Source organism: Hoplias malabaricus, chromosome 9 (assembly GCF_029633855.1).
Source record: "Hoplias malabaricus isolate fHopMal1 chromosome 9, fHopMal1.hap1, whole genome shotgun sequence".
Classification (NCBI taxonomy): Eukaryota; Metazoa; Chordata; class Actinopteri; order Characiformes; family Erythrinidae; genus Hoplias; species Hoplias malabaricus.
The window spans coordinates 34,186,263-34,200,831 of NC_089808.1; the positions used below are offsets into that span (position 1 = coordinate 34,186,263).

At 40.6% G+C, this 14,569-nt stretch overlaps 2 protein-coding genes across 4 annotated transcripts in view; both read left to right on the forward strand.

Moving 5' to 3' along the window:
- The first annotated feature begins 652 nt into the window (after nucleotides 1–652).
- msantd1 (Myb/SANT-like DNA-binding domain containing 1) lies at nucleotides 653–4,841 on the forward strand. Of its 2 annotated transcripts, none has more exons than XM_066681815.1 (3): nucleotides 653–2,276; nucleotides 3,052–3,336; nucleotides 4,495–4,841. In XM_066681815.1, the coding sequence occupies exons 1-3, from the start codon at nucleotides 2,017–2,019 to the stop codon at nucleotides 4,742–4,744; spliced, it is 795 nt and encodes a 264-aa protein (XP_066537912.1). In that variant the 5' UTR covers nucleotides 653–2,016; the 3' UTR covers nucleotides 4,745–4,841. The 2 variants fall into 2 exon arrangements, with proteins under 2 accessions (XP_066537912.1, XP_066537913.1); XM_066681816.1 differs by having other exon boundaries at nucleotides 658–2,274; nucleotides 3,056–3,336.
- Nucleotides 4,842–6,429: 1,588 nt separating this feature from the next.
- The window catches only part of rgs12a (regulator of G protein signaling 12a), a 38,089-nt gene continuing 29,949 nt past the window's right edge, over nucleotides 6,430–14,569 (forward strand). Inside the window, exons 1-3 of one of the 2 annotated variants that reach the window (XM_066681908.1) lie at nucleotides 6,430–6,537; nucleotides 8,052–9,961; nucleotides 12,062–12,163. In XM_066681908.1, the coding sequence (XP_066538005.1) occupies nucleotides 8,129–9,961; nucleotides 12,062–12,163 (1,935 nt within the window). In that variant the 5' untranslated portion in view covers nucleotides 6,430–6,537; nucleotides 8,052–8,128. The remainder of the gene's footprint in view (nucleotides 6,538–8,051; nucleotides 9,962–12,061; nucleotides 12,164–14,569) is intronic. The other variant, XM_066681909.1, reaches the window with a different exon arrangement.

Below are 14,569 nucleotides of genomic sequence, written 5' to 3' on the forward strand. Positions count from 1 at the left end.
TGCTTTAAATAAAACCACCAGGATCGTCCATTTCTCTGAAACACCCAAGGGGTGACATCTGTTGAACATAAGGAAATCTTCTGTACTGTTCTCCCAGTAATAACCCCCCTTGGTCGTCTGAGATCTGAGATTACTCTATCAGGTGCTCTTAAACCAAGTCGCAATGTGCTGGCACTATGTGTTTTGATTTTTTTCATGTATCAGAGTAAAGAATGTTTTCCAACTAGTTTTATTGTGAATCCACATGTTAATCTCCACTCACTGGTGGATAATTGGCTATAACACACTTCTTGTTAATTCCTACATGTACGAGATGTGTAGGATCTAGCGGCATAGTTTCAATGATATTAGGAAGGCTAGGGGCTATAAGAGCCGTTTAATTCCAAATCTTCAGCTTTCAGGTCTTCGTGGTTACCACCAATCAGACTGCGTACTCTCACGTCTGTTGCTAGGTTCTCTTCCCTGGCCCCTGGACTGCTTTTTCGCAGGGTAATTATTTTCTCCTGCTTTGCGATGAACCCACTAAACCCCTTATTATTCCCCTCCTGTACGGTTTTCTTTCTTCTGTCTCTCTCTCATACATCAAAATACAGTGCTCCTGCTGCTCTCCTTGGTGCCCCCACACACCCCTAATCCAGCCCCCCACCCCATGCAACCTGATCGACATCTTGGCCTTGTTTCACCTACAGCATCACCGTATGCTGTTTTAGCCCAAATACACTTTGCACCTGCTTTTATTCCCCCACAGAATCACTGACCACCTCCTGCTTCCTCATACGGCTCTGCTGTTTTGTATTTGTTGTGCTCTCTGGTGTAGACCAAAGAAAGATGGATTCCCCCTTGGTTTAAGATTACAACCTGGAAGCACTAGGGTATCTTTTTTTCCTTTTATTTATAAAGGCAACATCTGCATATAGCACATGATTTTTAATGTGTTTTCTTTCCACATTACTTCAAATGTCCATCAAATATGATATTTAGCCAGGGGTGAACACCCTTTTAACTACTAACATATATGTATATACTCAGCTTAGATATTCCTGTTCCTTTAATATCTAAAGTCCACGACTTGAAACACTCCTAGGTGTATGTGGTTGTAACCTGAAACTTTACAGGTGGGGGTATGATGGGGGCTATCATTGCAGAGGAGTGGAGATGGTCAGGAAGGGGATGGGTGGGTTAGAAATTCTCAGACAATGCCTTCAGTGTCCACATGGTTAAGAACAGAGCAAACAAGATTTTAGAGTAAGCTGTAGCTTGGAGAGTCATGCTGTGTTTTACATGCTCCACTTTTGCTAATATATCTTATACAGGGCTCTGCACCCGTTCCCTCAAACACTGCAAAATGTGGAGAGCATATGCTTCTAAATACAGCTGCAGCTAGTCTCTCGGGTTGCGGTGCACTGACTCTGAATTCCAAACACATTTTGTAAGTGTCAGACAAGGAACTCTGTGCTCTAGCCTCCATTAAAAGCTTTTAAACACATTAAGGTTTGGCTTGTGTGGCCCAGAGCAAGGCGTGTTGCCAAGGTAACAGTTCACTCTGCTGCCCACAAGCCCCCTCTCTGCCCCCCCCCCCCCCCCGGCCCCTCAGGAGTCACATTTTTCATGCAGATTTTCTGGCCGCCCGACCCACTTCATTAGCTTTCTGCTAAAAGCTTTTTGTTACAGATCCGAAAGAGTGGCAGTGGGAAATAGTGGGGTGGAGGCGGTGTGGATGGATGGGGGAGGGGCTTGGTTGGTTGTTGCCAGGGCAACTTGACATCATGGTGACGAACTTCCCTCTTTAAAAGCTTTTAAAGCTGATTGCTTCAGCTCTCCAGGCCCCATTTTGATGCCTCTTAACTGAGTTAGAAGGGGGAAGGGCAGAACGTGTGGCCTGCCTCACAACACAAGCACCAGCTTGAAGAGGCTAAGGGAGAACAGGGGGAAGAAAAAGGCTTTTAAAAAGCTCACTGCACTAAAAGAATACTGCAACAAACCTGTTTGTACAACAAAACCCCTGAGATTTGGAACATGTCTGCTGAGGACTGTTTCAGTTACATGTTGCCGGGCTCAAACGAAAAGCACAGGAGAGCTCGTAACTGGACAGACTCAGAAATGAAAGGGCTTCTGTACATTTGGGAGGAATATGTCACTGAGCTCAAGAAGGCCAAGCGCAACGCTAAGATCTACGAAACAATGGCCAAACGACTCTACGAACTGACTGGAGAGCATCGGCATCGAGAGGAGATTAAGATGAAGATCACCAACATGACATTTCAGTACAGGCAAGTGTAAGGACTGTCACTTTTAAACTATTTTAACACTCTCTATTTTAAGTCTGCATGAGAAGTTAAAATCCTTGTTTAACATGTGATTCATTATACGCAGGCCATTTAAAGCTAAGTGTATTTTAGTGTTATTCTAGGCAACTTAATAGCTTTAAACCTGGCCTGTTACATTCAATGCAAAAATGCTTGACTGCGGTTATTTTCAAGGGTCTTTAGTTATTAATGTTGTTTAGGTTTGTTAGCATTCACAAGCTAATATATATATATATATATATATATATATATATATATATATATATATATATATATGATTCTGTTGTAACAAACAGAATATGTATTTTTATTTGTTGGGTTAATAAAGCCCCTTGTGGACCATGCACTAAACATGAGTGAGTATGTATGTATTGGTAGGCGAGTGAGTGAGGTATGAGGCAAGTTCTATGCAGTACTCTGCATCTAAAAGCATTAAGTCGGAGGCATTCGAACGTCTTTCTCCAAAAACATTTTTATGTGTCACTTAATTTTGAGTTATCTCCATTTTTGGGGATTTTTAATTTACTACATTAATTTAATTAATTAAAGGTTTTCCCCTTCTCATTTAAAGTTGATGTTTTGGGATATATATGTTTTTAATTGGACATTGATTTAATATATGCATACATACACAGTAGAGAGAGAGAAAGGTGCTAGTCAATCACTACAAGCTGGATCAGTTTGCAAAGTTTCAGAAATAGTCCTGTCATATGTAACGTTTCTCTTCATTTATACTTCACTCTAGGAAGTTGAAATACACAGCCGGTGGTAGCACTAGCATACCTGACTGGCCATACTACAAGTCCATTGAGAGAATTTTGTCCAAGGTGCCAGAGCAGACCCATATGAGCCCAGTGGACCCCCAGACTGCTGGGGCGTCCACCTCTCAACCTGAATCCTCACTGCATCAACCTGCTGCTTCAGTGTTAGGTTTCTTACCAGAGTACACAGGATCTTCAGAGGAGAGAGATGTCAAAGAGGAAGATGAGGAAGATGGGACAGAGATCTCTGTGAGCTCCTTCGAATCCAGGTAAATTAGAGTTAACTGGTCATTTTCCATAGCATCATGTTTATGGTTAGCAATAAAGACTGACAAACATCAACATACCCATTTGTGTTTGTTTTCCACTGACTGTGTTCTACACAGCCTACCTACTGCCAGTCTACTGCCTCACTACTGAGGCTGACAGGAGTTAACCCCAAAAGCCCTAAAATGAGGCTACATATATGAAATTGTTGAGGTAGTAAATAAAAAGAAACATGACAGCATTCATTACCCACATACCCCCGATTTAACTGCTGTTACCTTCACATGCTCTGTCATCCTAAATTCCATTGCACACTATGACAAAAACCATTGTGAATAAGCATGTAATTGAATGAACCACTACTATAATAATTCATTCATTCGTTGTTTGGAACCGCTTATCCAATTCAGGGTCACGGTGGGTCCAGAGCCTACCCGGAATTACTGGGCGCAAGGTGGGAACACACCCTGGAGGTGGCGCCAGTCTTTCACTGGGCGACACACACTCGCACATTCACTCACACACTCACACCTACGGACACTTTTGAGTCGCCAATCCACCTACCAACGTGGATTTTTGGACTGTGGGAGGAAACCGGAGCACACGGAGGAAACAGGAAGAAAACACCACACTCCTCACAGACAGTCACCCGGCGGAAACCCATGCAGACACAGGGAGAACACACCACACTCCTCACAGACAGTCACCCGGAGAACACCCACGCAGACACAGGGAGAACACACCACACTCCTCGCAGACACAGGGAGAACACACCACACTCCTCACAGACAGTCACCCGGAGGAAACCCACGCAGACACAGGGAGAACACACCACACTCCTCACAGACAGTCACCCGGAGGAAACCTACGCAGACACAGGGAGAACACACCACACTCCTCACAGTCACCCGGAGCGGGACTCGAACCCACAACCTCTAGGTCCCTGGAGCTGTGTGACTACTACTAGTAGTAATAATAATAATGATAATATTATTATTATAATTATTATTTTATTTATTTATTCATTTACTTTTATATTTCACTTTTTTTTATTCAGGCAGTATGTTATTATTACAAACTGCTAAAACCCAAGGAAAATATCAGTTTTAAACATAAGCTTGTAAGCTTTATGTATATTGTTTATTGTATGCTGCGTTCAGGTCTCAGCCCGTGAAAAGGCGGCGTGCATCCCCGGTGCGTCTGAGGCGTAAGAAGCTGCGTGTTATGGAGGCAATGCTGCAGGAGCAGCGCAAGATGAGACACGCAGTGGAGGAGACGTGCAGAGAGGTCCGAAGGGTTATGCACCAGCAAAACTTCCTACAGGTGCAAAGCCTTCAGCTCCAGGACAGAATGATGAACCTGCTGGAGAAAATGATCCCTAACACAGCCAACAGACCTGGACAGTTATAGGCCCATACACACACACACACACACACACACACATCTTTACTAACACTATTAAGTAAAACACACACTGCTACAACTGTTAGATATTGTTATGGCAAAGGCCAACCTTCATTTGTGATTCTATTTGATTAAACTGTTATTTTTTTATAAAAATACATGAGTCATTATTTACGACATGTGTAAAGGTGTTGTATAAAGCATTCTGGTTGATGTCTGTGTACTGACTTAAGATGAGATCATTTAAACAATTCATACCCATCAGCTTGTTAGAGAAAAAATATGCTCAGGTAAGATGTATTATATATATATATACTCAGGGGACAGTCTCTGTAGAATTGCACTTATATGAGTCAAATTATCTGAGTTTGAAGGTACGTTTCATTACCTATAACTTATATTTCATTGCAAGTGACCAGTACCTCATTGGAAATCACCAATAAATACCACTCCCTTTTTGCCTTTTAGAAATAAATTCAAAGATTGATTATAGGGAGGCTTAGAAATCTAGCAATGATCCATACACACAGTTAACCCAGGAATTACTATTCTCATAGTCTTTCATTTGGCTTGCAACTAGGACGAGGATTATGGTTTAAAGGATTGGAAATGTGAGAAGATAATGAACTAAAGTGAGAAGAAAGCATAATTGCAGAGGATTAAGACACTTAATTGACCCATAGGTAAAAGCTGACTGACAATGGAACAATAGGCTAGGGCAATGTTTCCTCTAACAGTCCTCACTGACCATCTGACAGTCCACATTTTCACATTGTTTTTCTGTTTTTCGTAGCTAGTTTAAAAGTGTTGGAAGCTGGGAGAGTACAATATGTTTGACAACTAAATGGAAAAAGACTGCTTTAAAAGGCAATTTATAAGTGGAAACAAACGTATAAAATGTAACAAAATCAGTCATTTCTCCAATGTTAACCAGACTCCTGTGGGCCACAATTCGAAAAAGTCGAAAGAGTCGTTGATGCACTTTGACCATGGCATAGCCAAGTGATCTTGAGTCAACGGGTGTGTAGTCTATTAAAGGGAGGAAATGAGATCAACATTAGTGTCAGTGTTTTATAGCTATGTCTATATTGCCAAAGTTTATAATTACTTTAAATTGTAAAATATATTTACAAGACTATGCCACAAAACCTCAATATATGTTTTTTTTGTGTGTGTAGATTGTGTACTCTTATATAGCACCAACTTTTTGAAGGTCTTGCGGGTTTTCAAGACACACAGATGAGCAGTGTAAAGCAGATTAACAAAAAATGCAGAAAAAAACAGCCTGTAAATGTAGAATCAAAGTGCACATATATGGTAGGTGTTTCACTGATGACAAAACAGGGACTTATTCGTGAAAGCCTTGCCTTGCAATTCCTAAGGTTTTAAACTGTGAAATGCTCCGCCCCCAGAAAGGCCACAACGTTGTGATTTAACGGCGGATATCACATGGTTCACATAACACGCCAATGACCGTCAAGTGTATGTTTAAACACGCTGGAGGTGATTGACAGCGGCGTTGGCCAATGGGAGCCTAGCAGCGCGTTTGTAAACGTTACGCTGCCATAGTGACTGAATGACGCTTTGTGTTCTGTACAATAGTGAATGGCAGCGGTTGTCCTGAGGGGACGGCTTTGAAAAGACGGGGTCTGCAAGAGTACGGACTGCTACATAGTGTTAAAGTTAGAGGACGTTTACTCTCCCGCAGGTGTTTAGAGAAACGTTTATATATGTTTTTTTTTTTTTTTTTACCACAATATGCTTGGAAAAGTGTTTATCGTTGGAGACGCGGGCTTTTGGTGAGTAGTCGCATTTTTATCCAGTAATACTGGAACTCATAAAAGTTGACGTTACGGTTAACAGCCGCACGAGGAGAAAAGTCACGGAGACCTCGTTAACTCAGAGAGCTATTTAGTGTCAGTTTGGTGAAGCTCGACGAAAAAACACGCTTAACATGTGCGAAGTCTCCATTCAAACACTGTGTTCATTGTTACGTCAGACCTAAGAAGTACTGCTTTGATTTATTCGAGCATGGCACTGATAGATTAGCGTACACTTAAATGTCAAAACAAAGGCTGGTAGGCAGCTGTTTTCTTCACAGTGCTTAAATCACGAAATAATATGTACAGTTTAAATTGAAACATATTTAAGTCTTATAAAATGTTTGTGTAATAAATAAAATCAGACCACATATTTGAAACACTCTTTCGCTATTCTAGAACAGGCCACAGTGTCCTCGCTTTACTAATAGATCCATTCATCACTTGCGAGCACACAGTCGCTCGTATTTTCTGTTATAGATAGATAATACTTTATTACATTTTAATATAATCAATAATATAATAATATTTAAGAAATGAATATCAACATAAGGGCGGCTCGGTGGTGCAGCACGTAATGTCACACAGCTCCAGGGACCTGGGGTTTCCGGGGTCCGCGTGGGTTTCCTCCGGGTGACTGACGGTGAAGAGTTGGTGTGTTCTCCCCGTGTCAGCGTGGGTTTCCTCCCACAGTCCAAAAACACACGTTGGTAGGTGGATGCCCTTGCGCCCAGTGATTCCTGGTAGGCTCTCTCAGATAATGGATATCAAGAATGAATGAATGAATATCAATATAAATAATATCTAGGGTTGTGCAGCAGGTAGACCTTGAGGTTGTAGGTTCAAGTCCCGCTCTGGGTGACTGTCTGTGAGGAGTGTGGTGTGTTCTCCCTGTGTCTGCGTGGGTTTCCTCCGGGTGCTCCGGTTTCCTCCCACAGTCCAAAAACACGTTGGTTGGTGGATTGGCAACTCAAAAGTGTCCGTAGGTGTGAGCGGGTGTGTGTTTGTCACCCTGTGAAGGCGCCCCCTCCAGGGTGTGTTCCTGCCTTGCACCCAATGATTCCGGGTATACTCCGGACCCACCGTGACCCTGAATTGGATAAGCAAGCGGTTTCAGACAATGAGTGAATAATATATATTTTTGTGGTATTGTAGATTTATGATCAATAATATTGAAAATGATTGACGGTTTCTGTATAGTATGGTACGTTTATGGCTCATGATAATTATTATTTATTTACAATTTTTTTGTAGCATGTATATATGATTTAACAAATAACCATTAGTGTAATCATTTAAACTGTTTATAAATGCTCTATAAGGCTTGTCTTGCTGTGAAATAGTTCCAGAATATTTTATAATAACAGATTTTTAGTTTTTTTGAACTGTATTCATGCAAGTCTCTTTTATATAAATTAGTAGTTCTTGTATAGCTTACTTCATCAATTTAAACATCCGTTACTGTACTGATCTGTTTTTTTCCTCCTGTGTAGCTATGTCTGATACTCAGTTCTGATTAGCACTGTCATTCAAAGGCATCCTATTACTGTGACTTGGAGATATTCTAAAAATGAGAGGTATGGAGACAGCCGGTGCTGTGAGGAGATGTCTGGATCTTCCTCCAAACCCTGCAGTCCGCAGGGTGGAGATGGAGCGTGGGAGAGCAGGATATGGATTCACCATGGCTGGACAGGCCCCCTGCATCCTGAGTGGAATTATGAAGGGGAGCCCAGCTTACAGTGTCGGACTGAGACCCGGTGACTTCATTTTGAGTGTGAATGGCAAAGATGTAACAGAGGCCTCGCATGAAACTGTAGTGGAGATCATTGGTTCATCTTTGAGATCACTTTGTTTGCTTGTTTCATCGGGTGACAAGCCTTCTGTTGACTCTGGCTCGAGTGATGAGGAACTGGCTTTTCCGAGAAAACAGAAGGCAACATGGCTAAATCCTGGAAAGGTGGATTCTAATACCTCTAAATCCTATGAAAAAGATATGAGTGAGCCATTGATGCAATCAGTGGGAAGTTTTGACACTATTTTTGAGACTTCGGATGGCGTTCCTACTATTACACAATCAAAAAAGCAGAGACCAGTGTCAGAACCGGATATGTCTTACTGGGCTAATCAAAGCCACTCCAGAAACCACACACATCTTCTTGGTCAAGAGGAGCCAGGTTGTGTTGTGAGTAAAGATTCGGTTTTCTCAGATTTTCACAGCCAGAATAACTTTTTACCTGACCCTAGTGATCTGAATGTGGGAATGGTAGTGGGATACATAAGCTCAGTGGAACTGGATCTAGTTACGTCTAACTCTGAAGAAGATACTTTACAAAAAATACGTGGATGCATCAGCCGGATTGGGATTGAGCAAAAAACCCATTCTCTGGTTATGATGAGGATCAAGTGTAATTGTGTGCAGCTTTGTGGTGACAGGGATGTGGTTTTGGCTGCATATCCTGCAGAGAATTTGGCATTGTGTGTAATATGTACTGAAGACAATAGGTTCTTTTGTCTCATCTCAATAGATGGCACCATATCTGCCAAAAACAAAGCAGAGGAAAGCACTTTTCTGAAGACTTTGTGCCATGTGTTCTTCATAGACCCAGAACTGTATCATCACAAAGAACACAAAAATATCACTGAGCACTTCGGCTTCTCGTGCACTCCTGACCCTGACACCCAAGGTTGCTTGGAATTTCCTCAGACTCCATATTCGATTTTACACTTTGTGTCAGTTCTCTACACAGACATTGGAGACTACATCGAGAAGCTGAGGATCAAACTTGAAAGTGAGGATTCTGATGAAGTATATTCAAATGCCAGAAACAGTGGTAGCGGTGACAGTGGGATTGAGAACGTGACACCAGAAGATCAGGAAAGTCTCGCAGACCAGTGGAGTCTGACATCTCCGAACACGTCCCAACAATGTTGGAATAAACCTCCTCCATATAGCCCTCAAGAGAGGAATGGGAAATCTCTAAAGCAGGAACGTCGATGCCTGCTCTCAGAGCCATTTCCAGGCCCTGCTCTATCGGTGACTACACCAACAGGTGTCCCCACTAGACCAGAGGTATCAGGTGGTGCATCTTTGCAAACCCTACCCCTGGTTAAACAGCCAGATTTGCCTGTTAGTACGTCCAAGCGCAGAGGCAGTCAGCGCTGGCCTTCTGTCGGCATCCGAGCACGCTGGCAGAAACCGCGGCCTAATAGCATTGAAAGCCTAGCAGACACTGATTGCAATGGACCCAAAGATACAAACAACACTTTGCCACCTGCCATGGAAAAGATCCCAACTATGAGATACAAAACACCTGGTGACTTTGCACATCCACAGAGACCTACCCTTGATCTGACTCGGAAATTTTTCAGCAGTGGATCCAAGAACAAGGATGGGGAAAACAAGGTAACATCTGTGACATTTAGTAGTGTTAATAAACCTATGATGCACCAATCATAAATTTTATCGGCTGATTCAGATTTTATACAGTCAGGCTGTCTGATGACTAATTGGTTGCACAACATAATTAGTATTTTTTAACCCAAAGCTCACAGTGTGGGCTACAGGCTCACATGCAGTACACCAGCACGTTTTCAATATTTTCTGTTAGCCAAAGTTGCAGTATAAGTAACAACGCTGGCATTTCAAATTTGTAAATTAATCAGATTAATAACTGCATAAAAAAGTAAGTCACTATATAGCAAACTGACTAAAAATAATACATCGCCTACATATTACGCGTCCCTGACTCTAATGTTTATCAAAAACATTGGCTAATAATTATTAACAATTTATTGTTTGGTCAAGCCACCAGTAAGAAAGTAGTAGTAATGCATAGAGCAGGAGAGATACACCTAATGCCATAATAAGATCTCACTCTAAAGCAGGGTTGTCAGATTGCAATTTTGTAGATTTTAGTATTCTACCTCATTTAACAGCCGTGATTCAGCTCATCATCTTAATTACAGAGGCCGTCTTGAGTTGAGTTGAAAGTATATATATATTAATTCATTCATTTCATGAAAATAATTACGAAGATAAGAATTAAACCCCTGAAGCCCAGAGTAGCTATGACCAGCAGACTGAGAGTCACTTCTGCAGCAGGTTTAGTGGCATGCTAAATCATGGGCTTTACTGATCCTTATCTGGGGAACAGATGGTGCTGCTTGGTCAAGGCACAGCAGATGGAGCTGTTGTGTTGATTAGTGGAGTTCAATACGATTATGCTGGATAGATCAGTGTGAAAGCAACTAAGCTCTATTTAGGTTCAGGGGAGCCACCTAGCAACCGTTGGCCATAGCCGCTAATCACAAGCTGTTCTGGAGCAGAATAATGGAATAGTATTGTGTAGTTCAAGTGATCTCTGTCACACTTAACTCTTCACCTGTCATGGTTTGTCCATTAGTTTGATTACGTGCTGCAAAATGTAATTGTCCCCACTATAACAAACCTGTTGAAGCACTTTAATTTAATTTTACTTTTACCTTCCAGACATTGATAAATTACACTCACAGCCCTTATATTGCTTTAGAGCATTCTGCATAAATTAAGGATTGTAAGACGCTCTGTAACTGGGGTTTTCTCATTTTGTCATATCTTTGTAATATAATATTTCCTCAAGAAGGCATAGTTTTGTCTTAAGGGATGAAGCTAAGATTTACTCACTTAACTCTGGGGCTTCCATCTGCTCTGAAGGAGCAAGGTTTGCAGATGGAAAGGAAATTACAGGGTTTTGTGGTATGTGTGATATCATGGTCATTATTGCCAGTCATTCCATTCAAACATATGTCCAGGCCATATCTGTTTTCGATTTTACTTCTTTGGAAGCCTAGAAAGGCCTCTAACACCTAAAATGTAAGGTGGCCAACTATGCAGGTATAATATGGTATATATAATATAATAAGGTAGGTGTAATTCATTATCCGTATATGGATTGTTCTTGTCACAGGAGAATTGTGATACAATGATAATGTGAACCTCTATGAATGCTTTAAAAGCTTAATGTCATGGAAGAATTTTTAAAATTTTGGTTCCTATATGAAAAATAAACTGCAAAAATACTGCTTTCTTTTTCTGAGGTCAGTGACTTTTATTGTTTACAATGGGTCAGTGCTCTGTATTAAATATTTATATACTCAGTATTTATGCAAATCTAAAGTTGGGGAAGGACAGCGTGGTGGCGCAGCAGGTAGTGTCGCAGTCACACAGCTCCAGGAACCTTCAGGTCCCGCTCTGGGTGATTGTCTGTGAGGAGTTTTGATGTGTTCTCTCTGTGTCCGTGTGGGTTTCCTCCGGGTGCTCATTGCTCTGAAATAATAAAACACACAAGAAATAACCACAATTTTCATCTGTGTATCCTGCTTCAGAGCATGCAAAACATAATATTTTTGTTTAATATTAGCATATTTTTGAAGAATAATATATAGCTCAGTATGCTAGCTATTCATAATGTGTTTAAAAAAATAGAGTTTTGTGTAATGTTTTGTTTAAATTTTTCTCTACTAGGTGTCTAGATTTTGGGGTCTTACTAGAGGACGTTCTTCTGTCCGGCGAACAGCAGCTCATACCAAACGACTCAGTTTGGCTCGCTCTCTGGATGACCTTGAGGTATGTTTAACAGAAAAGGCAAAAACAAAGTGATAAATCTTTTCAGATTTTATACAGTGCTATTTTTTAAATTGATGTATTCATTTCATGTCAATTGCAATTAATTAAATTAAGTATCATATTTAAAAACATTATTCATAAATTCAGGTAAATAGAGCTATAACGTAGCTTATATTAAATCGAGCTATACAATTATGTAAAGTACACAATTGCATTGTGTCTGCTAACTTGGGGAAATGTGAAAACAACCCAGTCACTTTTTTGTGCACTGTATCTGCATTTATGTGAGAGTGGAAATACGAGATTAAATTAGGCAAAACACACACACACACACAAGTGCAGAGAAATAATAGTACTGATTAAATATGGGAAAAACAAAAATGAGAATCAAAGTTATTGTTCCTCCTAACTCCTCGCTCCTGGGCTCTGACACTGATCTGAGCTCTGGTTTATTCTCATTAAAAGGAACAGATCCCGAAACCAGTCCTTCTGAACGGAGCTGTTTAGACAGGGAGAGAATGGTACTCTGTTGGTAGATCCTTGTGTTATTTTGACCAAAGCATGTCACAGACTGTTCATGAAGACTCCAAGGAACTTGTGGAAACGTTTATATTATGTCCCCTTTAAAGGTGTGGAGTGCTTTTCTGTTCTTAACCTTTGCTTGGCTTGGCCTTAACTACATTTATTAAGAAACATTTCTTGTGTTATGGGAATGACTAAAGTCATGTTATTCTGTTCTAATACACACTGCGGAATGATTCACTGAAGTTTCCACCTGCTGAGGGCACGTGTCAGCCCCGTCTCACGTAGTTGTAATACATTAGCAACCTCCACTGAAAATAGGGTTGGAATACTTGTCTAACCAGAGTCTCTGCTTCAGCTTCCCACATGTCTTAATCTGTTACATTTTCCCTAATGCACTTCTTATCCGCTCCTAAGGAGACTAGTCTGAACTGGGATGTGAAAACATGAACATGTTTTGACTGTGGTCTGTCTTTTCTGGTGAAGGGTCACAGCCACAGAGTTGGAGGAGGGGCGGCTGTTTCTCTAAATGTTCCATACACCGAATAAAAAGAGGCATCAGATTTAGCTGACGCAAAGGTGCACATTATTTCGACATTAATGATACCCATGAAGGATATGTTAAATCAGCACATAAAGACAGACAAAAAGAAAAGTTAAGTGGTGTTAATATAATATAATATAATATTTATATGTAAACTGTTTACACCGTTGAACCACTTGGACCTTTTTGGTTGTAGACAAAGACTAAAAGCTTACATTGCTCACACGGCAATATGTAAAAGTCTAATTACATTCCACCTACCAAAGCTGACCAAATAAATGTCAGCAGTTTTCTCCTGACAGGGCACTCCTCTCAAGCGCTTAACCAATAAATTCATTTTTCCGTTGGTTTTTGATTTTGAATTTCCCATGCAGTAAGTCACTGGCCTCCTCTGATTATTCCCCACCACCAAGCAACATTTTTTGCTTTTGTAAATTCCTTGTTGTCTAGGATGTCTAAAAAGATCTTTATTGTGTTTGAAACATAATAAGTTCTAAACAGCGGTAAGTAGAGCTCTGGTTCCTAAAAGCTGGTAGTGGTTGTAATTTTAGATATACCATTTATTTTTTGTAGATCACATTTTTATTATTAGTTCTGAGCAAGGTTCACAAGATTCTTCAGGTTGGAAAGCTTTGTCACTTGTCCAAGTGTGAAATCTGAGAGAAGTAGGAGTTTTTCTGGAACTGGAGCCGGCTTTTTAATGGACCTAATGCCCTTCTGGTGGTCAGGCAAGCTGGAAAGTGTGGTTATGAGAACATCAGTCATGCTGGTGTTCACCAGGAGAAACTCTGCTCTAAAAAGAGAGGGAAACAGAGAGAGAGAGAATCCAAAGGAGAGTATTTGAACTAGGCTGGAAAATGTCTTATGTAAGCATGGGATCTGCTAGATGGCCAGATAAGGTTTAAATTAATGGCTGTCTAGCTTATTTCACCAATTTACACAGCAATTTTGCGCTAAACTCAAGTGACCAAGACAATGACACAAATGAGTTCAGTAATCCTGTGACGCCGAGTTTAAGTAAATTACATTTTGATTTCAGGGTGAATTGGTTTCCTGGAAAATAAACTTTGGTAGTTTGATGTTAGATTACACATGAATTCCATTTTAGTTATTACAGTGCTTATAAGGTATGCTCCATCCAAAAATAGACAGTCTAATTTATATAATTTATATATATATATATATATTAACCTAGCCTCACTATGAGGATACTTCCAGATGCACTGGAGTCTATTGTTTTAGACTTTTTCTTCTGTTATTATATAAATCTTGAATTAAGTGGTTCGCAGCATCAGTCTGTGGTCTTGTGTATACACCGCACTAATGGCATTCACATTGGA